This window comes from Salvelinus fontinalis, chromosome 31 (assembly GCF_029448725.1).
Source record: "Salvelinus fontinalis isolate EN_2023a chromosome 31, ASM2944872v1, whole genome shotgun sequence".
Taxonomy (NCBI): Eukaryota; Metazoa; Chordata; class Actinopteri; order Salmoniformes; family Salmonidae; genus Salvelinus; species Salvelinus fontinalis.
Window position 1 is genome coordinate 27,577,242 of NC_074695.1, and position 26,812 is coordinate 27,604,053.

At 44.0% G+C, this 26,812-nt stretch overlaps 1 protein-coding gene across 2 annotated transcripts in view; it reads right to left on the reverse strand.

Annotated features, from left to right (window-relative positions):
• Positions 1–968: 968 nt before the first annotated feature.
• The window catches only part of chchd6a (coiled-coil-helix-coiled-coil-helix domain containing 6a), a 95,944-nt gene continuing 70,100 nt past the window's right edge, over positions 969–26,812 (reverse strand). For both annotated transcript variants that reach the window (XM_055892028.1, XM_055892026.1), the window contains one exon: positions 969–1,355. In XM_055892028.1, the coding sequence (XP_055748003.1) occupies positions 1,332–1,355 (24 nt within the window). In that variant the 3' untranslated portion in view covers positions 969–1,331. The remainder of the gene's footprint in view (positions 1,356–26,812) is intronic.

Consider the following 26,812-nt stretch of genomic DNA (forward strand, 5'->3'; position numbering starts at 1 on the left):
GGCCTTAGATCCTTTCTCTCCATTTCCTCTACAGGGTTGTGTGTGAGGTCGCTTTACCCTGTCACTCCTCACAGCACTCTTATTGAGAACCTTATGAAAGGCAGAGCTCCTCATAAGAGACGCATGGCAGAAAGATTGAGGCTCCGTCGTCCTGTTCTGCGTCTGTTATACACCCATCCACCCCTGCATGTCAGGCTACAAATTCTGTTTCACCACGGCTTGACGTGAAACCCCCCCTGCTCTGAGATCAATCACAGCCACAGCCTCCTCTCCTAGGAGTACAGACAGTATTCCCCTCAGAAGTATGACTGTTAGCAGTGCTTTAATGAATTGGGCCAATAGGAAACACCACTTGATCTTTGTGATGACAGCTAAATGGGGATGGGTGCTTCTGTGGTTAAGGCACTTTCCAGTTGTTTAAACCACTGGTGAGGTGTAACACCACTTCTTCTTGACCACATCTCATCTCTGTCATACCAAAATTAAACTGCCTTGATGTTTTCGCCTTTGAATAGAGAGGAGAGCGTCTCTGGTGGGCTGGATAACATGCTCCCAGGCAGCTCAAACACCTGCATGAGCTGGTCTTTCCAACAGACAACCAGGGTTATCATCTACTACCCACCCTCACTCTCCTGTTGCCATGGCAACCCCAGAAACACATCTATCACAGGATGACATATTTTCTCTATGAATAAAACTCCAAGAAACAGAATAAATGTCAAGAAACAGAACGAGAATAAATATTAAAAAAAGAGAACAAGAATAAACGCCAAGAAACAGAACGAGAATAAACACCAAGAAACAGAACGAGAATAAATGTCAAGAGAAAAGAGAATGAATGACCAAGAAGAAATGTGTTGCTTTCTACATGCGTTCTGAGTTTTACAAAGAAACAGAAGAAAGTGGTTCAATATAGCAACAAGTACTATACAGGCATAGCTATAGCCAAACCAAGAACCAGACAGACATCAGCATAGGGATACGGTTTAATGATGAAATAATGGAATGGATATGATAGAAACCTGATAAATGGTCAGGAAGTCCTGAGTATATTGTTAAAAAATACAAAACAGAATACAACTTAAAACCATCTTCAGTCAGTCCTCTTTCAAATATCTATTTTACCCTGTAAAAATGTACAGGAGCGTCTACGTAGTGCAACTTCAAAATGAAGATAAAATGATTAAAACAATGTATAAAAGGTATTATGCCAACACCAAAGCAGCTCTTTGCCCGTAAATATGAATCAACGAGACATCTGGAAGTGCCAGTCAGTGCTGCAGTAAAACTGTTCCTGGACATTAGTTTCATTCAGCCTTTTCCACTGCTCTTCATCCACGGTTTACCAGCAGGTTCTGAAAACAAGGAGAGGACCATGTCAAATCACCAATACTTCAGATCAATACACAGCCCAACCACACACACGTCTTCAAACTCACTTCAGCTCAATTGTTAACAAAATGTCTACCAAGCCCCTGACCCCCTTCGGTCTTGTAAGGCGAGCACCATGATTTCCACTCCTCTGTCAGACCTGTCCATTAGATAATACCGTCTGCCCCGCCCCCTGACCTTAGTGCTGTGACGCTTAGGTCAGGGGTGTGAATAGTATGTGTGACTAGGGGAAGGAGTCTCTCTTCTAATCAGCACCCACCAAAAGTCAGCCCGAATAATGTCTATGGTCAGGTCAGGTAATTGTAGTGATTCTCTCGGTGGGGCGGAACCACTGGCACTTTCATAGAGAGTACTCATAGATTACTGTTGGAGAAGACCTCTTCATCTCTGACAACAACAAAGAAGCATACTGTACAGCCACAGTTTGTCCATTCATTCAGAGAAAGAAGCAAAGATGATGGAAAGAAATTGGAAAGAAATCATTAGCTTGTCAGTGATGGCCTTAGTCTTTAAAAATGTTTCTAGAATGTACACACTGGGCAAAAACGGGTTAAATGAAATCAATGTTGTTTCCAAACCATTTAAAAAATAAATCTATGTGAATCCAATGACATGGTGACATTTTGGTTGATTTCACATTGAATTGACATTCGTTGACACCTCAACCAAATGTAAATCAAAACTAAACGTTGAACAGGTCTGTGCCCAGTGGGTACTATAGGCTCTGACAGCATCATAACTAGATTTGGTGCACAAATTGGTTTCAGGTGATTCATAGAGCACTTCCTGCATCCTCATGTATTCATTTGGCCAGAGCTCTGAAAGCATCCAGACACTCAACAGAACGACAGGGCCAAGCATGGAGAGCAAAGTGCTGCTGCAGAGGGGGCAGGAATAACGTCATGTTACAGTGGTTCATCTGGAACAACGTTCGGAAACTTGGCAGGCCAGGCAGGATCCAGACAGGATGCAAAATGGGATATTGACCTGCAGCGTGAGGTTAGTACACCCTGAGAAGCCTGCCGAGACACACAGCCAATCAGAGAGCAGCAGAATCAATACGCCTTACGTCACGACCAAGACCACAACATATCCCATCAGAGCAGTGTGAGGGACGTGGCTGCTCGCCACAAACCAATGCCTCCACCTGCAGGGAAAGTATGTGTGTGTGAGTGTGTGTGTTAGGGAGAGACTTGCAGAGCTTGCCAATTAAGTTCCCACAGTGTGAATACCTGCTCTGCAAGTGCGCACTTGTTTCACTTTATCTGGGGGGGATATCTATTGACTAACTCTAACTCCAGTCAGAGTCAACACAATACCGTTAAACACACTTACAGACAAACAGACACACACACACCTTTAAAAATGTAATAGGTTCCCCTATAGCTCTCGTGGGAGCTATAGTAGTGTTTGAGCTTTAGTAGGGTCAGTCTTGATTAGCTAAGAGGTTTTCCTCAGCAGGAAGCTCTGACCACTGGGGTCAGACAACAGCATGTTGACCGCTGACTTCTAAATAATCACCACAGTGATGAGAGGTCAACCCAGAAGAGAACATACAGTGGCAAGAAAAAGTATGTGAACCCTTTGGAGATTCCTGGATTTCTCTGCATAAATTGGTCATAAAATTTGATCTGATCTTCATCTAGGTCACAACAAGAGACAAACACAGTCTGCTTCAACTAATAACACACAAACAATTATACGTTTTCATGTCTTTATTGAACACACCGTGTAAACATTCACAGTGCAAAAAAAAGTATGTGAACCCTTGGATTTAATAACTGGTTGACCCTACTTTGGCAGCAATAATCTCAATCAAACGTTTTCTGTAGTTACAGAACAGACCTGCACAATAGTCATGAGGAATTTTGGACCATTCCTCTTCACAAAACTGTTTCAGTTCAGCAATATTCTTGGGATGTCTGGTGTGAACTACTCTCTTGAGGTCATGCTACAGCATCTCAAATCGGGTTGAGGTCAGGACTCTGACTGGACCACACCGGAAGGCATATTTTCTTCTGTTTAGGCCATTCTGTTGTTGAGCTTAAATAGGCAGACAGATAGTCTTACATTCTCCTGCAAAATGTCTTGATAAACTTGGAAATTCATTTTTCCGTCCATGATAGCAAACTGTCCAGGCCCCGAGGCAGCAAAGCAGCCCCAAACCATGATGCTCCCTCCACCATAATTTACAGTTAGGATGAGGTTTTGATGTTGGTGTGCTGTGCCTTTTTTTTCTCCACACATAGTGTTGTGTGTTCCTTCCAAACAACTCTACTGTAGTTTCATCTGTCCATAGAATATTTTGCCAGTTGCGCTGTGGAATATCCAGGTGCACTTATGCAAACTTCAGACCTGCAGCAATGTTTTTTTTTGGACAGCAGTGGCTTCTTCCGTGGTGTCCTCCCATGAACACCATTCTTGTTTAGTGTTTTACGTATCGTAGATTCCTCAATAGAGATGTTAGCATGTTCCAGAGATTTCTGTAAGTCTTTAGCTGACACTCTAGGATTCTTCTTAACCTCATTGAGCATTCTGCACTGTGATCTTGCAGTCATCTTCGCAGGACGGACATTCCTAGGGAGAGTAGCAACAGTGCTGACTTTTCTCCATTTATAGACAATTTGTTTTACCATGAACTGATGAACATCAAGGCTTTTAGAGATACTTTTGTAAACTTTTCCAGCTTTATGCAAGTCAACAATTCTTAATCTTAGGTCTTCTGAGATCTCTTTTGTTCGAGGCATGGTTCATATCAGGCAATGCTTCTTGTGAATAGCAAACAAAAATTTTGTGAGTGTTTTTTACAGGGCAAGGAAGCTCTAACCAACATCTCCAATCTCGTCTCATTGATTGGACTCCAGGTTAGCGGACTCATGACTCCAATTAGCTTCTGGAGAAGTCATTAGCCTAGGGGTTCACATATATTTTCCAACCTACAAGAAGAATACAATAATTTGTGTGTTATTAGTTTAAGCACACTATGTTTGTCTATTGTTGTGATTTGGATCAAATTTGATGACCAATTTATGCAGAAATCCAGATAATTCGAAAGGGTTCACATACTTTTTCTTGCCACTGTATATGCGAACTATGACCTCTCTGACTGTGTCTGGGAGTGATGTCAAATCGGTCTGATGCTGTTCTGTGTCCTAGAGGGAGAACTGAGCGATTTCCCCTTGGATAGGCCAGCTGCAAAGTCAAATATGGTCTATATTGCAAAAGTTTATAAAAACAAAAATGGGGGGGGTTCACGTGACCCCTGAACGAGATGGCCGCATGAACTAGGAGCTCCGCACAAGTAGTTTCCAATTCCTAATCTTACCTCCACTTCAAGTTTAAACTCATTTAGCTTTAGTCAAAAAGTCATGGCGACACTACAGGTGACATTTTTACCCGGACTCGAGCACTAGCGACGGAAAAAGCCTCCAAGAAGCAGCTAGCTTCAGAAAAAGCTAGCGCCATTAGCCAGGAGCAAGAGGACCCGTTCCCCCCCGAGGCCCAACGAATGCCAACCTCGCACTCTGTCGAAGACATCTTTTCTGAGCTGAGATCCCAACGTACAGAACTCAACACTAAACTAGATGCCATTAACGCTCAGCTCAGTGCGATACGGGGCAAGGTGACAATCCTGGAAAATGCTTTGCCTGACATAAACAACAAGATAACCATAAACGCGGGGCGCCTGGACGAGGCAGAGGGGTGAATCCTATCCACGGAAAACTTATTGACAGACGCCATGGAAACAATAGCATATGCTAAAAAAAAAGAGCAGCTGGAAGAGAAAACAGAGGACCTGGAAAACAGGGGGCGAAGGAATAATTGTGTTCTATTAAATCTGGGCGAAAAAGAAGAGGGAAACATGCCACTGATCCGCTACCTGCAAGACAAACTTCCCGAGTGGCTCCACCTGTCCACCGACAGGCCCATAGAACTCGAGAGAGCTCACCGAGCACTGTGGCTCCACCTGTCCACCGACAGGCCCATAGAACTGGAGAGAGCTCACCGAGCACTGTGGCTCCACCTGTCCACCGACAGGCCCATAGAACTGGAGAGAGCTCACCGAGCACTGTGGCTCCACCTGTCCACCGACAGGCCCATAGAACTGGAGAGAGCTCACCGAGCACTGAGGCTCCACCTGTCCACCGACAGGCCCATAGAACTGGAGAGAGCTCACCGAGCACTGAGGCTCCACCTGTCCACCGACAGGCCCATAGAACTGGAGAGAGCTCACCGAGCACTGTGGCTCCACCTGTCCACCGACAGGCCCATAGAACTGGAGAGAGCTCACCGAGCACTGTGGCTCCACCTGTCCACCGACAGGCCCATAGAACTGGAGAGAGCTCACCGAGCACTGTGGCTCCACCTGTCCACCGACAGGCCCATAGAACTGGAGAGAGCTCACCGAGCACTGTGGCTCCACCTGTTCACCGACAGGCCCATAGAACTGGAGAGAGCTCACCGAGCACTGTGGCTCCACCTGTCCACCGACAGGCCCATAGAACTGGAGAGAGCTCACCGAGCACTGAGGCTCCACCTGTCCACCGACAGGCCCATAGAACTGGAGAGAGCTCCCCGAGCACTGTGGCTCCACCTGTCCACCGACAGGCCCATAGAACTGGAGAGAGCTCACCGAGCACTGTGGCTCCACCTGTCCACCGACAGGCCCATAGAACTGGAGAGAGCTCACCGAGCACTGTGGCTCCACCTGTCCACCGACAGGCCCATAGAACTGGAGAGAGCTCACCGAGCACTGTGGCTCCACCTGTCCACCGACAGGCCCATAGAACTGGAGAGAGCTCACCGAGCACTGTGGCTCCACCTGTCCACCGACAGGCCCATAGAACTGGAGAGAGCTCACCGAGCACTGTGACTCCACCTGTCCACCGACAGGCCCATAGAACTGGAGAGAGCTCCCCGAGCACTGAGGCTCCACCTGTCCACCGACAGGCCCATAGAACTGGAGAGAGCTCACCGAGCACTGTGGCTCCACCTGTCCACCGACAGGCCCATAGAACTGGAGAGAGCTCACCGAGCACTGTGGCTCCACCTGTCCACCGACAGGCCCATAGAACTGGAGAGAGCTCACCGAGCACTGTGGCTCCACCTGTCCACCGACAGGCCCATAGAACTGGAGAGAGCTCACCGAGCACTGTGGCTCCACCTGTCCACCGACAGGCCCATAGAACTGGAGAGAGCTCACCGAGCACTGTGGCTCCACCTGTCCACCGACAGGCCCATAGAACTGGAGAGAGCTCACCGAGCACTGTGGCTCCACCTGTCCACCGACAGGCCCATAGAACTGGAGAGAGCTCACCGAGCACTGTGACTCCACCTGTCCACCGACAGGCCCATAGAACTGGAGAGAGCTCCCCGAGCACTGAGGCTCCACCTGTCCACCGACAGGCCCATAGAACTGGAGAGAGCTCACCGAGCACTGTGGCTCCACCTGTCCACCGACAGGCCCATAGAACTGGAGAGAGCTCACCGAGCACTGTGGCTCCACCTGTCCACCGACAGGCCCATAGAACTGGAGAGAGCTCACCGAGCACTGTGGCTCCACCTGTCCACCGACAGGCCCATAGAACTGGAGAGAGCTCACCGAGCACTGTGGCTCCACCTGTCCACCGACAGGCCCATAGAACTGGAGAGAGCTCACCGAGCACTGAGGCCCCCACCAGCAGCCAGACAACCACCGCGCCCAATCACCATACGTTTCCTGAGATTCACCGACAAGGAACGAGTCCTACAGGCGGCGAAAACCAACACCATTACAGTGGGAAACGCCAAACTCACATTACACCAGGACCTGTCAGCTGGAATACGCCGAAAGCGCCGAGAGTTTGACGAGGTGAAGAAATGCTCCATTGACCGAGGCATCTTTAGGGGATTCAAATACCCAAACGAGCTCAGGATTCTTCACCAAGGAGCCCTGCGACACTTCAAAACTCCCGAAGAGGCAAAACATTTTTTGAAAGACAACCCCGGTCAATGAGAAATGGACCAATGACTAAATGCGATTACTGTTATTACTAAAGGAGGTAAGACAACATATAGCTTATATCCAAAGACCCACCCGCCCTGCTAAATGTCATTATAGCCGTCTAATCTATAGTTATGTTCCTTTAGCTGAGAGGGATAGGCCCCATATTATAACCTAGGCCTACTATATGTAGGCTGGGCCATTGATTTTAGTTTCTCCCTTTTTTAATGTGGTCTGGACGGGGGCTATGTTGTCATTTACTCAATGCGGGGCGGAGAGGATGAGGCATTTCTTTGGTGGGGAGGGTGAGACGTTGAGCGTTGCTAACTGTTCCCGTTTTTTTTTTGTTGGAACACAGAATTGTGACTGAGCGGGGAGGTAATAGATCCAACGGAATATGTCGAGTTGTTTGGGAACTCGGCTGGGTGTTCAGAGATTGTTATTTTATGTAAACTATTTATTTTCCTTTTATGTGAACGCAGCTGTAACTACTATCCACCTTTACCCAGAGATGACTTGCACTAAAGTTCGATTACTGTTCGATGACGATGTCTAGTACCTTAAATCTATTGACATGGAACTGCCACGGTCTAGGCCATGCAATAAAACGGAAAAAGATACTATGTGCTCTAAAAAAGGAAAAAGCAGACATCACACTATTGCAAGAGACACACCTCTGTGATGCTGAACATGCCAAACTCCGCAGAGCTTGGGTGGGACAGGTGTATTTCTCATCTTTCAAATCCAACAGCAGAGGTACAGCCATACTTATCCATAAGAATGTTCCATTCATAATTGACAAAAACATATCTGATCCGGAGGGGAGATTTATTTTGATAACTGGGTCACTGTATGGGCAACCAATTACTATTTTAAACATATACGCCCCTAACACAGATACTCCTGCTTTTATGTCGAAAATGATAACCCTGTTCAATGAGCATTGTGTTTCCTTTGGAGTGTTGGCCGGAGATTTTAATTGTACCCTGAACCCAACCCTAGACAAATCATCTCAAGTCATCACCACAAATCCTAGATCTGCAAAGATGTTGAACTCTCTTACTAAAGAGATGGGACTGATAGATGAGCTATTAGTCTCTCTACAGATATCTATGGACTATACATACTACTCTAATGTCCATAACACCTACTCCCGTATAGATTACATTTTTATCCCAAAGAGTTTCATAAATTCAGCCACGTGTACAATCGGACCCATAGCACTTTCGGATCACGCCTTTGTCCACCTCCGCTTTGACCTCTGCAAAAACATCCCGAGGTCAAAGAGCTGGAAATTCAACATGCTATCAAACGAAGCATTCCATACATTGGTAACTACATGGATAGACAACTACACACAAGACAACAAAGATTCTCCTGTTTCTCCGGCCACAATGTGGGACGCTGCTAAAGCCACACTAAGAGGTCATTTAATTGCATATGCTTCCTCTAAGAAAAAAGCAATGGAAGCACACAGGCTAGATCTGGAGAGGGAGCTGGAACGCTGTGAAAAAGTACATAAACAATTCCCAGACAGCACCTCCTGGAGTCAACTTAAAGCAGCCAAAGCCAAACTGAATTTGGACTAAAAAAATAAGGTTTTCTTTACTAAACAGAAATACCATGAGTATAGCAATAGGCCTAGTAGATTGCTTGCTTATCAATTAAAAAAAGAGCAGTCAGAGCGTACAATTATGGCTATCCGAACAGCAGAGGACGAGGTCACATATGACCCAAAAAAGATACATTTAACTTTTCATGATTTTTACTGCAAACAATATACCTCTGAGAGAAAACACACGGAGGCAGAACTCCACTCCTTCCTAGAGGGAATCTCGCTACCTAAACTATCAGAGACCGACCAAGAAGATCTCAACTCCCCCTTCACTCCTGAGGAGATCCTGGAGGCAATTACCTCCATGCCACCTAACAAGTCCCCAGGCCCAGATGGATTCCCCAGAGAGTTCTACAAAGCTTTTTGGCCCCAGCTTAGCCCTATTTTCATGCCAATGCTGGAGGATTTTTGCAAAAACTGAGTTCTCCCAGACTCAATGCACACAGCTCGCATTACAGTGTTGCTCAAAAAAGAAAAGGACTCCCTATCCTGCTCCTCTTTCCGTCCCATAAGCTTGTTGGATTTCCACTACAAAATAATTACCAAATTACTCACCAAAAGACTAAACACTCTTCTTCCCAAAATAATAAAAGCGGACCAAACTGGATTTATTAGAGACAGATACTCTTCTGATAACATTCTCCGTCTTTTTGATATTATTGATCAAGTAAACGCACAGAAGACCCCTGTCCTGCTGGCTTCACTGGATGCTGAGAAGGCGTTCGACAGGATGGAGTGGAGCTTTCTGTTCTCAGTCTTAGAAAAGTTCAATATGGGCCCAAACTTTATTAAATGGATCAAATCACTATACTCTCACTGAACTCTGACAGATTCCCTTTGGGACGGGGCACAAGACAAGGGTGCTCGCTGTCCCCCCTGCTCTACTTGTTGGGGGCGGAGCCTCTGGCAGAGTTGATAAGGAGCAATCCAAGTATTATAGGTGTTCCTGCAGGCGGCCTGCAGCACAAGATTTCACTTTACGCGGATGATGTCTTGCTCTACATATCCAACCCAGAGAAATCCCTTCCTCCCATTTTAGACACAATTGCTCAGTATGGCAATTGCTCACGTTTGCTCATTGCTCAATTGCTCACATTTTCAGGTTATAAGATTAATTTTAACAAATCCACTGTCTGCCCTCTCAATATTACACTCACCAGTTCTATGAAGACACTATGCCCATTCCAATGGAAGACGCAGGGGTTTCAATACCTTGGGATATTCATAACACCAGATCTGAATAGGCTTTCCAAGGAGAATTATCTTCCACTCCTGGATCGAATCAAGAACAACCCCCCAAACCTGGATCTCCCTCCCAATTAGCTTAGTAGGAAGAATTAATGTAATCCGTATGAACATCCTCCCTAGACTGAACTATTTATTTCAGATGCTCCCATGCTATCTCCCAGCTTCCTTTTTCAAAACAATTAACCAAAGCATCACCAAATTTATATGGGGCAATAAAAAACCTAGGATCAAGCTCTCCACTCTATCGAAACCTGAATCTATGGGTGGTATTGCCCTTCCCTCCCTTCAATTGTACTACTGGTCTGCCCAAATCCGCAACATGCAAACATGGATCACAAACAGACAAGAGTCAACGTGGATCCAGATAGAAGCCCAATCCTGTGGTTCATTGCCACTAAGCTCAACTATATTCATTAATAACTTTAGTGAAGTGGGCAACATAGCCAAAACATTTGTGATTTACAGCACCCTACTAGCGTGGAGGGACTATAAGAAATACCTGGGCATCTCCTCCCAATTATGTTCTCAATCGCCTATAGTAGGCAACCCAGACTTGCCAAAAGTCCTGAGGGATGCCAACTTTAATCTTTGGCATACTCTAGGAATCAGGACCTTTTCAGACCTATTTCATCAGAAGACCACTACACTGAAATCCTTTCAAGAGCTCTGCAGTGAATTCAATGTGCCAAGATCCCATTTTTTTTTTAAAAATATCTTCAAATTAGACATGTCATCTCCTCATTTACTTCCAAGAGGAGGTTTAGAACTCAGTTGAATGAAGTTGAAACCCTTCTTGTCACAGCACAATCCATTAAAGGCTAAATATCCTATATCTATAGACTCCTTTCTGAGAAAGGAGGCTCCTCCTTTACTCCTTTGAAAATAATCTGGGAAAAGGACCTTGGTCTGACTATCAGTGATGAGTTATGGGCGGAGGTTTGCGACAGGGTATACTGCTCCTCTACTAATGTAAAAATGAAAGAATCTAATTACGCATTTTTGTACAAATTTTATTACACTCCCTTGAGACTCCATAAAATGAAAACAGACATTTCTCCTAACTGTAAAAGATGTACCTCTGAAAGTGGAACCTATATGCATGTATTTTGGAGCTGTAGAGAGATTGCCAGATTTTGGCAATCTATACATACTGCTGCACAGAAAATACTAGATGTACAGTTTGATATGACCCCGTGTCTCTATCTTCTTAATGCCCAGCAGGACTTTGTTCTTGATCCTGACAGAGAAAATTTGCTCATGACCATTACATACTTTGCTAAGAAATGTATTCTTCTATTGTGGGCCTCTAGTACCTCTCCTACATTTAAAATGTGGATTGACCAGATTGTTGACTTTCTCCCTCTTGAAAAGCTCACTTATGACCTCCACAAGAGACAGCCCAAGTTTGATAGACTCTGGTCTCCACTACTCAACTATATTTCAAATTGGACAGAGTGAATGGGGGGGATCAGGGAGATGAGCAGATGCGTGTTGTGTAAGGTGCTGTAAAATCTAAAAACTAATTATTTGCTCGTCATCTCAGCTAAGGCTGGAAATAGCTAATAAGAACCTTGATAGTGCTGCTGCAAGTTCTATATTTAAAATTTAGTTATAATTATTATTTGTGTGTATGTGTATGTATGTATGTATGTATGTATGTGTATATATATATATATATATATATATATATTATTATAAAACAATTTTTTATTATTATTATTATTATTATATATATATATATTTTTTTTTAAGTCTGTCACATCTGTGAATGTGGAATGTGTTTGGTTGGTTGATTGAAAACTTAATAAAACTTTAAATTGAAAAAATAAAATAAAAACAAAAATGTGTTTTTTGGTCTTAATTTATGGTTAAGGTTAGGCATTAAGGTTAGCAGTGTGGTTAGGGTTAAAGTTAGGTTTAAAATCAGATTGTATGACTTTGTGGCTGTGCCAGCTAGTGACCACTCTGCAGAGCTGCCTCCAGAACAAGATTCATGCCAAAAAAGGCTAACCCGCGTGTCCAGACAGAGCCATCTAACCAGCTGAAGGTAGAGAATGAAAAGGAGTGTCTGTACATTATGATGATTAGACTCTTCTTTTCTTTCATCTTTATCAATTCAAAATAAATCATTCTTTTGTAACTTCATTTGTGGAAAGTGAATTTATGCTGTATGTCACCGATACTCATTCAGTTTAGAAAGCAGTCCATTTTTACGACCAGGAACACATCTCAACCATCTGGTGACAACATTCCATCTGAGAGGCAAGTTATACTAGCCTGATTCCTCCATGGCAGTGGCAATGGCATTTATTCTCTGCTCAGATAGTTTTGGGGCATAAAGGAAAAGAACCGAGCACTCGTCCTTTCTCCATGGCCAAGGCTTAGCTCAATTGGAAATTCATCTTATCTGATGACTGGCAGGCAATTGGAATTCCTGGGCGATAACCTCCACTCCACCACAGAGACAGGCAGGCAAGGACATTTTTCCAGAGATGTGATGCAAGTGCCTGTTTTTCCACTAAGAGCTTTCCTGTGTGGAGAGATAGCTGCTCCTAGCCCCTGATGTATTATTTACTATTTTCCATGTATTATTTCTGATAATTGTATTGACGAGGAGAGGGATCAATTGCTTTTAAGTTGCACATGAAAGTGAGCACATCAACCCAGCCTTGAGTGGAAAAGTCAGGATACCACAAAAAACAACCAACACGTTTATTTTATTAAAACATTTTAGAAAAGGGGAGAAATTGAACTCTTCCCCTCCCCCGCCCCCCCCAGACGGCCAGGCAGGCTGTACATTTATCTCAGCTGGGGGCCTTACACAACCTTTCACCCACGGGGATAAAACAGGGCCCAGCCCCAGGCACAGGCATTCTGTGAAATGCGCTACAGAAAAGCCAAAGTGTGACGATTGTTCAGCGTTTGCGGTGGCTTTCAACTCCAACATACGTGGACCCTGGACCTGTGTTATGATCTGATCTATCACACAGAGCGACAGAGAGAGAGAGACAGACAGAGAAAGAGAGAGGCTGGTGGCACAAGAGGAGAGGTTCTGTGGAAAGGTCAGCCACAACCCCTGGAGCCCATTGTGTCCATCCCTTCACTGATGGACGTTTGAAAGCTTTGTGTTGACGGTGCCGCCTGGGCCACAGCGCTAATGAAAGCCCAAAATGGTGGCTTTGGATTCATCTTGATGTGCTGTTCGATAGCACTCAGTGAAACAACAAAAGAGATGGAGGATAGAAAAGGGAAAGAGAGAGAGAGAGAGAGGGGAAGGGGTAGAGCAAGACAATGTTTAACACATCACTGTTAATGCTAGACCACTTTGCCGTACCGTGGTAGAAACTACTCAAGAGGTGAGATATAGCTTTATCAATCGTCAATGTATTCTGGAAGGCATTCGGAAAGTATTCAGAACCTTGACATTTTCCATATTTTGTTACGTTACAGCCTTATTCTAAAATGTATTAAATTGTTTTTGTTCCACATTAATCTACACACAATAACAAAGCAAAATGTTTTTTTGTACTGCCCCTGAACAAGGCAGTTAACCCACTGTTCCCCGGAAGGCTGTCATTGTAAATAAGAATTTGTTCTTAACTGACTTGCCTAGTTAAATAAAGGTTAAAAATAAATAAAGTAAAAATAGTTTGTTGAAGCACCATTGGCAGCGATTACAGCCTTGAGTCTTCCTGGGTACGACGCTACAAGCTTGGCACACCTGTTTTTGGGGAGTTTCTCCCATTCTTCTCGGCAGAACCTCTTAGGCTCTGTCAGGTTGGATGGGGATCGTTGGGGCAAAACTATTTTCAGGTCTCTCCAGAGATGTTCGATCGGGTTAAAGTCTGGGCTCTGGCTGGGCAACTCAAGGATATTCAGAGACTTGTCCCGAAGCCACCTGCGTTGTCTTGGCTGTGTGCTTAGGGTCGTTGTTCTGTTGGAAGGTGACGCTTCACCCCAGTCTGAGGTTCTGAGCGCTCTGGAGCAGGATTTCATCAAAGATCTCGCTATACTTTGCTCTGTTCATCTTTCCCTTGATCCTGACTAGTCTCCCAGTCCCTGCCGCTGAAAAACATCCCCATAGCATGATGCTGCCACAACACTTAGCGATAGCGATGGTGCCAGGTTTCCTCCAGACGTGACGCTTGGCATTCAGGCCAAAGAGTTCAATCTTGGTTTCATCAGACCAGAGAATCTTGTTTCTCATGGTCTGAGAGTCCTTTAGGTGCCAACTCCAAGCGGGCTGTCATGTGTCTTTACCTGAGGAGTGGCTTCCGTCTAGTCAATCTACCATAAAGGCCTGATTGGTTGAGTGCTGCAGAGATGGTTGTCCTTCTGGAAGGTTCTCCCATCTTCACAGAGGAATTCTGGAGCTCTGTCAGAGTGACCATAAGGTTCTTGTCACCACCATGACCAAGGCCCTTCTCCCCCAATTGCTCAGTTTGGCCGGGCGGCCAGCTTCAGGAAGAGTCTTGGTGGTTCCAAACTTCTTCCATTTAAGAATGATGGAGGCCCCTGTGTGCTTGGGGACCTTCAATGCTGCAGACATTTTTTGGTACCCTTCCCCAGATCTGTGCCTCGACACAATCCTGTCTTGGAGCTCTACGGATAATTCCTTCAACGTCATGGCTTGGTTTTCGCTCTGACATGCACTGTCAACTGTCATGCACTGTCAAATGGGACCTTATATAGACAGGTGTGTGCCTTTCCAAATCATGTCCAATCAATTGAATTTACCACAGGTGGACTCCAATCAAGTTCTAGAAACATCTCAAAGATGATCAATGCAAACAGGATGTACCTAAGCTCAATTTCGAATCTCATAGCAAAGGGTCTGAATACTTATGTAAATAAGGTATTTCCGTGTTTTATTTTTAATACAATTCTAAAAACTTGTTTTCACTTTGTCATTATGGGTTATAACCACTAGGTAGTGGTTACAGCGTTGGGCCAGTAACCGAAAGGTTGCTGGATCGAATATCCAAGCTGACAAGGTCAAATCTGTCATTCTTCCCCTGAACAAGGCAGTTAACCCACTGTCCCCAGTAGGCCGTCATTGTAAATAAGAATTTGTTCTTAACTGACTTGCCTAGTTAAATAAAAGTTAAATAAAATAAAGATTGATGAGGATTTTTATTTATTTAATCCATTTTAGAATAAGGCTGTAATGTAACAAAATGTGGAAAAAGGGAGGGGGTCTGAATACTTTCCAAATGCGCTGCGGGTGCCAGCTTGACAGTACTAGAGGTTGGGAAGACCATACAGTATGTGAGACGTGGGGCTTTCTCTGGTCCTAACAAGGGGCTTAGCAGCTAATGGGCAGGTGAGGTGAAGCTGAATAAATGAATGTGGGCTGAGAAAGCGAAAGAAACAGAGTGAGAAATGAGAAAGATGGAGACTGAAATAAGAGAGGGAGATAAAGAAACAGAGTGAGAAATGAGAAAGACGGAGACTGAAATAAGAGAGGGAGATAAAGAAACAGAGTGAGAAATGAGAAAGACGGAGACTGAAATAAGAGAGGGAGATAAAGAAACAGAGTGAGAAATGAGAAAGACGGAGACTGAAATAAGAGAGGGAGATAAAGAAACAGAGTGAGAAATGAGAAAGACGGAGACTGAAATAAGAGAGGGAGATAAAGAAACAGAGTGAGAAATGAGAAAGACGGAGACTGAAATAAGAGAGGGAGATAAAGAAACAGAGTGAGAAATGAGAAAGACGGAGACTGAAATAAGAGAGGGAGATAAAGAAACAGAGAACACACCCTCTCTGTCACCAGTAAATGTAATCTCACAACGCCAAGCAGAACATTTTGAATAATCCATAGCGACAAAACAGAGTGCAAAAATTAGTGCCTATAATTCCCATTGTAGTAGTGCTACTGTAGTGCACTGCACAGCCTAACAGGCCCAGCAAATTACAGTACAGAAATACAAAAGACAGACTCTTTCATGAACGGCAGGGGAGACACTTTACATCAGTGGCTGGGTGAAGAGGTTAACATTGTGATTGTGATGGAGGCAGGTGTCATGACGCTAGCCCTTTCAGTGAGTTGGCTAGCAGAGATGTGAACAACCCCCCTCTTCTGTTAGGAGGGGGGTTGTTTTATAACTTAACCCCCACATCATAAATTCCGTAAAGAGACTCTCCCTGGCCATGCAGTATCGAGGGAGAGTGTTTCACAGTAGAACAAAGGAACTCCTGCCAAATTCTACTACATTCCAGAATTTAACAATATCCATATTTTGGAGAATGTGTAAACGGTCGGTGGAGAAGCCAGCTACGACCCAGTCCATTTTGTTTCATGTTTGTGACCTCATGAAAGACAATACCGCCTCATTACCCTAACTCTGTTTATACAGGTTCCTCATTTATGAGGCTTGCATCTAATTATTGTATAACATGAATGAGTAAAGATGAAACTACTTGTGAAATTATGTACTGTGATGTTAACCTTCTAAAATTAGAGAATTTGCCTTCATTGTAAAGTTTAACTGTCAGGAGCCACGCCCCAAGTGAATAGGCATTGGTTGTAAATTATGAACCAACCCCTTTTCTAAATTTCTATAAAAGCCCCCATGTCCCAAAGTCACCTAAATTCCAAATATGGGAGGACTTGTCCTCACTTTTAAAAAGGGCTCATTCTAATTTCAACCCTACAGGCCAGGAAACGCGACAGCTTGTGCTACACGTGAAAAATGGTATGAACACTGAACTATTGATCACCCAAAAAGAAGTGAGTCCTAGATGACAGCCTAACAGACTGCAACTGGAAAGGTAGCAAATCTAGTGCGAGAACACTGATCGACGTGGACGAATCTCCAGAGTGAGATGAACCTCTCAGACCACGCATACCTCGGTGTAAGCTGAGGTGGTACAGGTTTGAGCACCAAAACTAGAAAACAATATACTACGTGGAGCATTGGCTACACGGCTGGAAATTGTTAAACTCTGAGACTATCAATCCCTACAGAATAAGAGCAAATCTTAGATACTAATTACTGGTCTGCAGCTAGAAATTATGTAAACCTGGGATGTGAATACCGACAACCGCCGAAACATCTACTCAAAGAACCATGGACGCCTGACGTATCCATACAACAGACAGTATCAGGAGACGCCACCATGAGTAGCCAGAGACTCTCTGATGAACTGACCGATGATTCCAACAGAGAAGACAACTACATAATGGCATAAATATATTGATTGCAATTATTCCCGAATGCGCGAGCGTTCATGTGCAAAGGATTAGCATTTCAACGAATATAATTATCCACTGTGTGTAGTGATCCATTTTGTCTTTCCAGCTCTCTCAGTTCATACCCCCTTCCCTTTGTCCACCAAGCCGTCATATCGGTTTAGCCCACAAGGGGATCTTCCCTATCATTGTTAGTAACCAATATCTACTGTTAATTTGTTATGCATTTCTGTGATTATTTAGTTAGTTAGTAAATAAATGAATAAGCCAATTGGTGTATAGATGATTCATAGTTTAGGCAGGGTGCGTGCAGATAACCTACAATTTACGATGTTTGAAATGAGACTGACGAGATAAAGAAGAATTCATTAATAGAAGACTAATTGATCAGATATTAAAATATCTGAAAAGTTATATTTGGAAAATTATAACTTTGTAATCTGAAGATTTTCCGTGGTGCCCCGACTTTCTAGTTAATTAAATTTACATGATTAGTTTAATCACATAATAATATTTACAGAGAATTGATTTGATAAAATAACAGTCTTCACTTTTAATGAGGCCAAAGACACGACACAGGTTATGAACCAAATGAAGAGGCCGGGTTTTAAGTTGGAAGACCTTAGTGACAGAGATACATTGATCGTTTTTACTCCAAACAGGCAGAGATGCGCACAACGTCTTGTATTGTGATGGAGAAAACAAATCGATCCACTTGTACATTTACCTCACTGTTTTTGTCAGTGGAAGAAAAACATGATTGTGACTTGCCTTGCTCTAGAATACCATTATAACAGAGATGTTCCAGTATACCCTTTCCTTGAACAACACTTAGGCCCTGAAACCAAACTATCATTATAAAACACACATTACATAAACCTTTACAATTGTTGGACTAAATTGAAAACAAATTTCCCTCCGATGTGCCGTGCTATTCACTAGTCAAGTGTGCCGTTATTGCATGTTGTGTTGTCTGAAAACAATGTGCCAAATAGCAAGGTGACGCCAGAGAGATAATGGTCTTGGATCTGATTGGCTGCTTCTCCGAGCCTGGATCAATTCATGTCTGAAAGGAGGGAAAGGCTTTTTATGACGATGCCACAGACAATAAGAACATTAAACCAGTGAATCCACTGTGAAGGAGTGTGAAAGAAAGAACGAGGAAGAAACATAAAAGAGATATACAGGGAGGTCAAACACAAACACAGCCCCTTATTTATTTTCTCTCTCTCTCTCTCTCTCTCTCTCTCTCTCTCTCTCTCTCTCTCTCTCTCTCTCTCTCTCTCTCTCTCTCTATATATATATATACTATATATATATATATATATATATATATATATATATATATATAGAAACAAAATATATTTATATATAAATAAATGGTGGGACCAACTGCAATAATAGTAGTAGTGGACATGGGATTACCATTAACAACAACAATAATATTAATGAGAACAACAATACATTAAAGCAATGGTAGTAGACCAGTGTCAACATGACTGAGAAGACACATGACATGGTTTGAAAAACAAAACGGGAAATATTATCGACATTACTTTGCACTTTTCACTGGCTGTCCCTCAGGTTGTGGCAGGAGGATACATATTTCGCTGCCAAAACTGCACATTATTGCTTTTCACACAATAAATATTAGATTTTTTCTTCATATTTTATAGTTTCAAATTCTTTGTATTGAATTATAATTTTGGGAAATAAATATTCTCTTAGGTCTGAGTATTTGTCACAGTGCAATAGGAAATGCAGCTCTGTCTCCCCTGGAGCAGAGTGAGCACAGCCTGTCCTCTCTGGGCAGCCAGGTTTGTCTGTGACGACCAGTCTCTATAGCCAGACTGTGCTCACTGAGTCTGTACCCAGTCAATGTTTTCCTCAGTTCTCTATCAGTCACAGTGGTCAGATAGTCTGCCACCATGTACTGTACTCTGGTTAGAGCCAAATAGCATGGAAGTTTACTTTGTGGTGTCTTTCCAATAGGTGATATATTTTTATTTTTGTTTTGTGATGATTTGGTTGGGCCAGATTTTCTGAGTGCTGTCCTGAGGCTCTATAGGGTTGGTTTGGGTTGGTGAACTGAGCCTCAGAACCAGCTGGCTGAGGGGACTCTTCTCTTGTTTCATCTCTTGACATTGTAGAGCTGTATGATGTAATGTTTTGGGGTCACTTGTTTTTAGATGGTTGTAAAATTTGATGGCTCTTTTTTCTATTCGAATGAGGGGGTATTGGCCCAATTCTGCTCTACATGCGTTATTTGGAGTTTTTCTTTGCACTTGCAATACAGTCTTGCAAAACTCCGCAATATTTTCTTTTCTTTTTCGATTGGATGTTTGTCCCATTTGGTAAATTCATTTTTAGAGATTGGACCCCATACTTCACTGCCATATAGAGCAATTCTACACCTGCATTGCTTGCTGTTTGGGGTTTTAGGCTGGGTTTCTGTACAGGACTTTGAGATATCAGCTGATGTAAGAAGGGCTATGTAAATAAATGTGTGGTTCTATAACGGATTGATTTTTTTTTTGCCAGATTCTAATTGGAATTTTGATTTTGATGTTCCTTTTAATGGCATAGAATGCTCTTCTTGCTTTGTTTCTCAGCTCATTCACAGCCATGTGAAAGCTACCTGTGTTGCTGATATTTAGTCCTAGATATGTGTAGTTTTTGGTGTGTTCTAATAGAACTGTGTCCAAATAGAATTTATATTTGTCATCCTTATTTCCGGACCTTTTTTGGAATATCATTATATTTGTTTTTTTTAGGTTAATGGTCAGAGCCCAGGTCTGACAGAACCTGTGCACCAGGTCATCTGCGTACAGCAGACACATGATTTCAGTGTTGTGTAGGGTGATACCAGGTGCTCCCGATTCTTCGAATGCTTTTGCCAATTCATTAATGTAGATGTTAAATAGTGTTGGACTTATTGGACAGCCCTGTTTCACTCCCCGTCCCGGAGAGAAGAAGTCTGTTTGCTTGTTGCCAATTTTAACCGCACATTTGTTTTTACTGTACATTGATTTAATAAAATTTTCCCTCCAATTTTCCCTCCAATACCACTTTCTATTAGATTATAAAAAAGACCTTCGTGCCAAATTGAAGCAAATGCTTTCTTGAAATCTACAGAACACAAGTAGATTTTTCCTTTGTTTTGGTTTACTTGTTTATCAATTAGAGGGTGTAAATGTGGTCTGTTTTTAGAAATCCAATCTGGCTTCTGCTCAGGACGTTGTGTTCGTCAAGGAAATGATGTAGTCTGCTATTTATAATACTGCAGAGTTGCTGTTAATGCAAATTCTTCTGTAATTATTTGGGTCAAATTTGTCTCCATTTTTATAGATTGGTGTGATCAATCCCTGATTCCAAATATCGGGGAAAATACCTGCAGTGAGGATAATGTTGAAGAGTTTGAGTATAGCCAATTTGAATTTGTGGTCTGTATATTTGATCATTTCATTTAAAATACCATCAGCACCACAGGCCTTTTTGGGTTGGAGAGTGCATAGTTTTTCCAATAATTATTATTCTGTAATTGGGGTATCCACAGGATTCTGATAGTCTTTGACTGCTGATTCAAGGATGTGTAATTTTTCTTGTATATCTTTTTGTTCTGGGCTCTTTGTTATATTGCTGTAGAGGTTTCTCCACATATCCCCATTTTGGATAGCCAATTCCTCATGATGAGGTTTGTTTAATTTATTCCAATTCTCCCAGAAGTGGTTTGATTCTATGGATTCTTCAATTACATCCAGCTGATTTCTAATGTGCTGTTCTTTTTTTGTTCTTAGGGTGTGTTTGTATTGCTTCAGTGTTTCCCCATATTGAAGGCGTATATTTTTGTTGTCTGGTTCTCTGTGTTTTTCATTAGATATATTTCTCAATGACTTTCTTAGATTTTTGCAATCATTATCAAACCATTTTTCATTATCTGTTATTTCTGGTTTGCTCTTATGATTCTTTAAATTAGCCAATGAGGCTAATTTGTCAAATATAAAGTTTATGTTCCAAACAGCCAAATTTACACCTTCATTGCTGAAGGAGAATGTTAAGGCTAAAATGTTGTCCAGGAGAGATTGTATTTTTTGGCTACTAATTGCTTTTTGGGAGATGTCTGTACTGTTTGCACTCCATCTATAGGCCTGTTTAGTACCATGTAATTTATTGGGCCGTGATGCTTCATGGTTGGGTTTTGCTCTTCTCAGATACACTGTGATTTTACTGTGGTCTGAGAGAGGTGTTAGTGGGCTGACTGTGAAGGCTCTGAGAGACTCTGGGTTTAGGTCGGTAAGGAAGTAGTCTACAGTGCTGCTGCCAAGGGATGAGCTGTAGGTGTACCTACCAAAAGAGTCTCCTCTCAGCCTGCCATTGACTATGTACAGACCCAGTGTTCGACAGAGCCTCAGGAGCTGTACTCCGTTTTTGTTTTCACTTTGTCATAGTTGTTTCTGTGGGGGTATGTGGGGAGGGAAAGGTTGTTACTTCCAGGTAGGTGTTTATCCCCATGACTGTTAGTGTCCGGTTCTTCTGCTGTTCTAGCATTCAGGTCTCCACAGACCAGTACGTTGCCTTGGGCCTGAAAGTGACTAATCTCTCCCTTTAGAATGGAGAAACTCTATTCATTGAAGTAGGGTGACTCTGAGGGGGGAATGTATGTGGCACAGAGGAAGACGTTTTTATCTGTCAAGATAGCCTCCTTGTTGATTTTTAACCATATAAAGAATTCTCCTGTTTTGATCAATTTGATTGAATTAATTAGTTCAGATTTATACCATATTAGCATTCCCCCTGAGTCTCTGCCCTGTTTGATTCCTTTTAATTTAGTGGATGGTATGATTATCTCCCTATAACCTAGTGGACAGCCAGTGGAAACATCACCTCTGCACCATGTTTCCTGTAGTACTACAATCTCAACATCATCAATTTCTTTCAGGAAGTCTGGGTTTCTGCTCTTTAGCCCAAAAGTAGAGGACTTCAATCCTTGTAAATTCCAACATGCAACGTAAAAAGATTTCATAACTTATTTTTCTTTACCTTCAAAATGAGACAAACACTCACAATCCAACAAGAACTATTAAAATAGGATTTTTCAATTAAAGTAAACTCTTATTATGCAAATGTAATTTGTTTATCATTTAAGATAGAATTTGTGTCATGCCACTTGGGTGGATGTAGTGTGAGGATGGTGGAGTTCTTGTGCTCATCTTACCATGACCCTCGGCCTATCACATGTGAGCATAGTAGACTCAGCATTTGTTTAACGTCACTCATTTGGTTGGTGGGGCTGGGTCAGTTGCTCCTCTAACAGCCTGTGCGTAGCTCTGCCTGCTGGGCTGTGGCTCCTCCAAGTGTGGGTCTGCGGTGGGGGGCAGGGGGTGGGAGGCCTCGTCTGGGTGGCTCTGAAGCTGGGCTGGGGTGGTCTGTGCTGTACTGGCTGTGGTGGGCATTGAGGTTGGTGGTGCTGTGGTCGTGGCTGGGGGTTCCAGGGTGCTGGTCCGGGGTGTTGTCTCGGTGATCTCGGCAGGTGGAGATTTTTCCGCTGTTCCTGGGTGGAGAGGTCGGGCTACGGTTTAAAGCGACGTCCTTGAGAGTCTTGGCAAGGATGGGGACTGTCTCCCTGTACAGGTGAACATGGTCATAGAGACAGTCCAGATCGAGGGTGGGATGGTGGGCCAGGTGTACATTGGGTCGCAGGGCACAGTCCCGGGATAGGCTGGCGTTTATTCTTTGGATTGTGGCAGGGTGGAAGTCCTTCCTCTGTAGAAGGGTTGACACTATGATTCTTGAGTTGGGGAAGATTGCGGAGGCCTTCTCGATCACTCCCCGTAATGAAGTCGCCACCTTCTCCTGCTGAGCACGCAGGTCGTTGCTTCCGGTATGTATGATTATGTGGCTTGGCGACCCGAGATGGGCCTTATCAAGCAGCTCCATGGCACTCTGCGTTGTTGGGCACCACACCTTTCTCGTTTTGTGTCTAGGGAAAAGTTTATTCTCCTGAACAAACTTCCCATTTGAGTCCATCAACAGGACGATGTCAGCCAGTGTTTCTTCTGGACCGGAGGGGGCAGAGGGGGGGCTGGTGGGTGTTGGAGCTGGGGTGTGGCTGGTCTGTGCCGGTGCCGCTGTCAGTGGGAGGCTGTTCTGTGGGTTGGGGAGGAGGGGTGCAGCAGGCAGGGCTGGGGAAGCCTGGCTGGTTGAGCTGGGCTCCTCTGCTGTGTGAGGGCAGGTCATAGGGTGGTGATCTAGCTGCTCCTGCAGCCTGTCCTCTGTTCTTTCTCTCCTGCAGCTCCTCTCTTATTGTGGTCAGCTCCTTATTGCTGCTCTGCCTGTCTTTTTGGAGCTCTCTCACCTCCTTTGTTAGATCAGCCAGCTCTCTCTTGAGTCCGTCTCTCGCTTGCTGAAACTCATTCAGCTGTGTTGCAAGGCTGCTGTCCTGCTCTGTCCTCACCTTGGTTAGGAGCTCCTCTAAGGTGTGGTTGTCTGGTTGCTCACGCTCTCCCTGAGCAGGACCACCTCCCCCTCCAGTTTGGTGAACTCATCCCTCATGGCAGCCATGGTGGTGAGGAGGGCCTGAGCCTGCTCTGCACTGAGGGGGTCGCTCTCCTCCTGGGGCGTGTCCTCCACTATGGTGGGAAGAGAGGTGCTGGTTGTGCCTTTTTTGGTGGGGAGAGTAGGGGTGAGGGTGGTGCTGGTGGAGTTTGTCTTGTGGGAGGGCATGTCACTGGTGGTGTCCTTCTCTCTCTCCGCTCTCTCCTTAATGTTCTGAAAGTCTGTTTCAAACAGCCTAATGTTACCTTGCACCATGACAGTCCCAGTCTTGTAGAGGTTGATTGTTATCATGGTGCTGTCAGGGTCGTCTGTCTCTTTGATTTTCAGCTTCCACCCATTACAGATTCCGTCTTTCTTTATGGATGGGTAGTGAGAGCACACTGCTGAGCGCCATGCATTTGGCTGGTCAGTGAGGAAGATGAGATTACTCATGTCACCGTTTTTGTAGAGGTCTGCAAAAAGGGTTTCTGGCCTCCCCTTTAGTAGTTTCTGTTTAAAAGCTTTCCTCGTTGTGTCATTTTTGGCCTCTTTAGGGTAGAGAATGGATTCTGCGCTGAGGGGGAGTGGGAACATGGTGCCTGTGGGCTCTGCTACTACTGCTGCTCTGTTCTGCTGCCCCGTTGCCATGGCAACCGATTTGTTAATCTGCTGCTGTTGCTAGCTAGCGTCAGTTTGATCGTTTGATGTAGTTGTATTAACTCCCCTTGCTAGGTTTGTTCTAGCTCGTTTCTTCGGCTAGCTTGTTAGTCTGCTGGCTAGGTCTTTGTTGTGTAGCTAGCTAGCTAGAGTCAAAACTTCTTACTTTTTTTCTATTCTGAATGAATAGAGTTGTTGTTCATCACTTCTTGTCTGGAATTCTTTTTCGATTAGAGTGTTTATCTCATTCTAAAAACAAAAAAATATGAAATATATCAGGAGCTCATGTTGAGCATTACACACACTCTCTCTCACTCTCTCTCACTTTCTTTCTCTCTCTCTCTCTCTCTCTCTCATATCACACAAGTGGAGAGAGCGAGGCCAAAGTTTCCAACCTCCGACTGCCGTGTTTGACTTCACACACCAGTGTGCTCGCCGCGCTGGGGATTCACATTGAAATAATTGGAATGATTCTCCACTGCAGGCCTGCTTGACTATGCCTCTACTGTGTGTGTTGCTGTGTGTTCTGGGCTGCAGTCAGATAGATAACTAGTGATTAGGGCCAGTCCCTCCCCAGCCTGGCTCCTGCCTCTTTAATGAGGCTCTGCTGAGAGCCACAGAGAGCAGAGAGGGGGCTCTTCAGTCTAACACACTGGACTGGCTCTCTCTCACAGGGTGATGGTCTGGCTGTCACCACTGTCACCCTCTTCACTGGACACTGACTGAATCACAAGAGGTCATAGAGCTGTGACAGCCTCTTCACCCTACACATGGATGGAACACTAACCTATGTAATTGCCAAAGAAGAAAACTAAGTGAAGAAAGTAAAGTGCCACTAGACAGGGAAACTTTGTTGTACAACTTGTCTTGTTGTCCTACTTATGCTCTTGAAGTTTTGCATCTGGCAAAAGTTTTACTAGTGTGAATTTAGACATACGTCTGCAAGTTATAACATACTGTATGTGAAGAGTATTGATGATTAGTTGATTTGGCTTTGGCTGTAGAATTGTAGTTACTTATCTGGATTCAGCTATAGAAGTGTAGCTACTGGTCTGGTTCATATTCAGCTGTGTGTGGAGCAGTGATTACTGCAGTGTGACAGTCAGGTTGGACAGAAGCCTGCGGTCTGTATAGGCCCTGTGCAGCCAGGAACACATTGCTCTTCATTAAGACTGAGTGATGAGGGACCTGGACTGGCATCCCTCTCCGCGTCCCTCTGCTGTCCATCTCTCTTCACCTCCTTAAATAGCACTCCTCTCTCTCACTCCCAGCTCCTCCATCTCATGCCTTAAGAGACCTAGTGCATATATGTATTCTCTTTCCCGCTCTGTTTCTTACCTGTTGTTTTAATTCCTATATTTCTTCTCATCTCTCTGTTGACAGGGTGCTAACAGTGTAATATCTGCCCTGCAGCATAAGTTCAATCTAAAACATAGATCAATAGGTTTTTCCTCACTTGTACTTTGGTTGTCTGACTGAAAAACATCAGCTCCTTCAGATCTACTGTAGAACCATACTTACGTCATCCTGAGGAAATACGGAGTTCATTTGCCTTAACTTGATCTGTTCACACATCATTAAAGCCTCAGATACAGCATACGCTCCCATTAATCATGTTATTAACAGCCCTCGATCACTGGGGCCCGCCCAAGGCTACAAAGCAGATAGATACCACTGGTGGTTGACCTGCCGGCCTGCTGCTGTGGTCTCTCTACTTCCATAAACCAGGAAGGGTCCAACAGCTTGGGTAGTTAACCAAGCTGCTGGGAATATTCTGCCCTTGCCAACGGACTGAGTGGATCGAACATAATACACTCAGTAAATCTACAAAGTGTGTCCTGATGGACAGTGGAGCTGGCGGCTGATGGCGAAGAGCAGGTTTGGATGCGTGCGTACTAGAGAGAGAAAGTGAATGAGTGTGTTTGTGAGGCTGACAGGATTAGAGTAGTGCTGGCAGAGGAGCTTGTGTGTCTCAGAGACCTATGACAGGCAGGGGAGAAGACGGTGACCCCAGGGTCTGAAATGAAAATAAACTTGCCGCATCGACAACAGCGCAGGGCAGCCAATCAGAGCGCTGAGGCTGCAGAATTGTCAACATCAGGAGCTCAGGTAGGTTAAGACATGAGGTGGCAGCTTCAGTACAGCACAGGGAGAGGTCAGAACTGAGCTGCACACTGTTAGAAAAAGG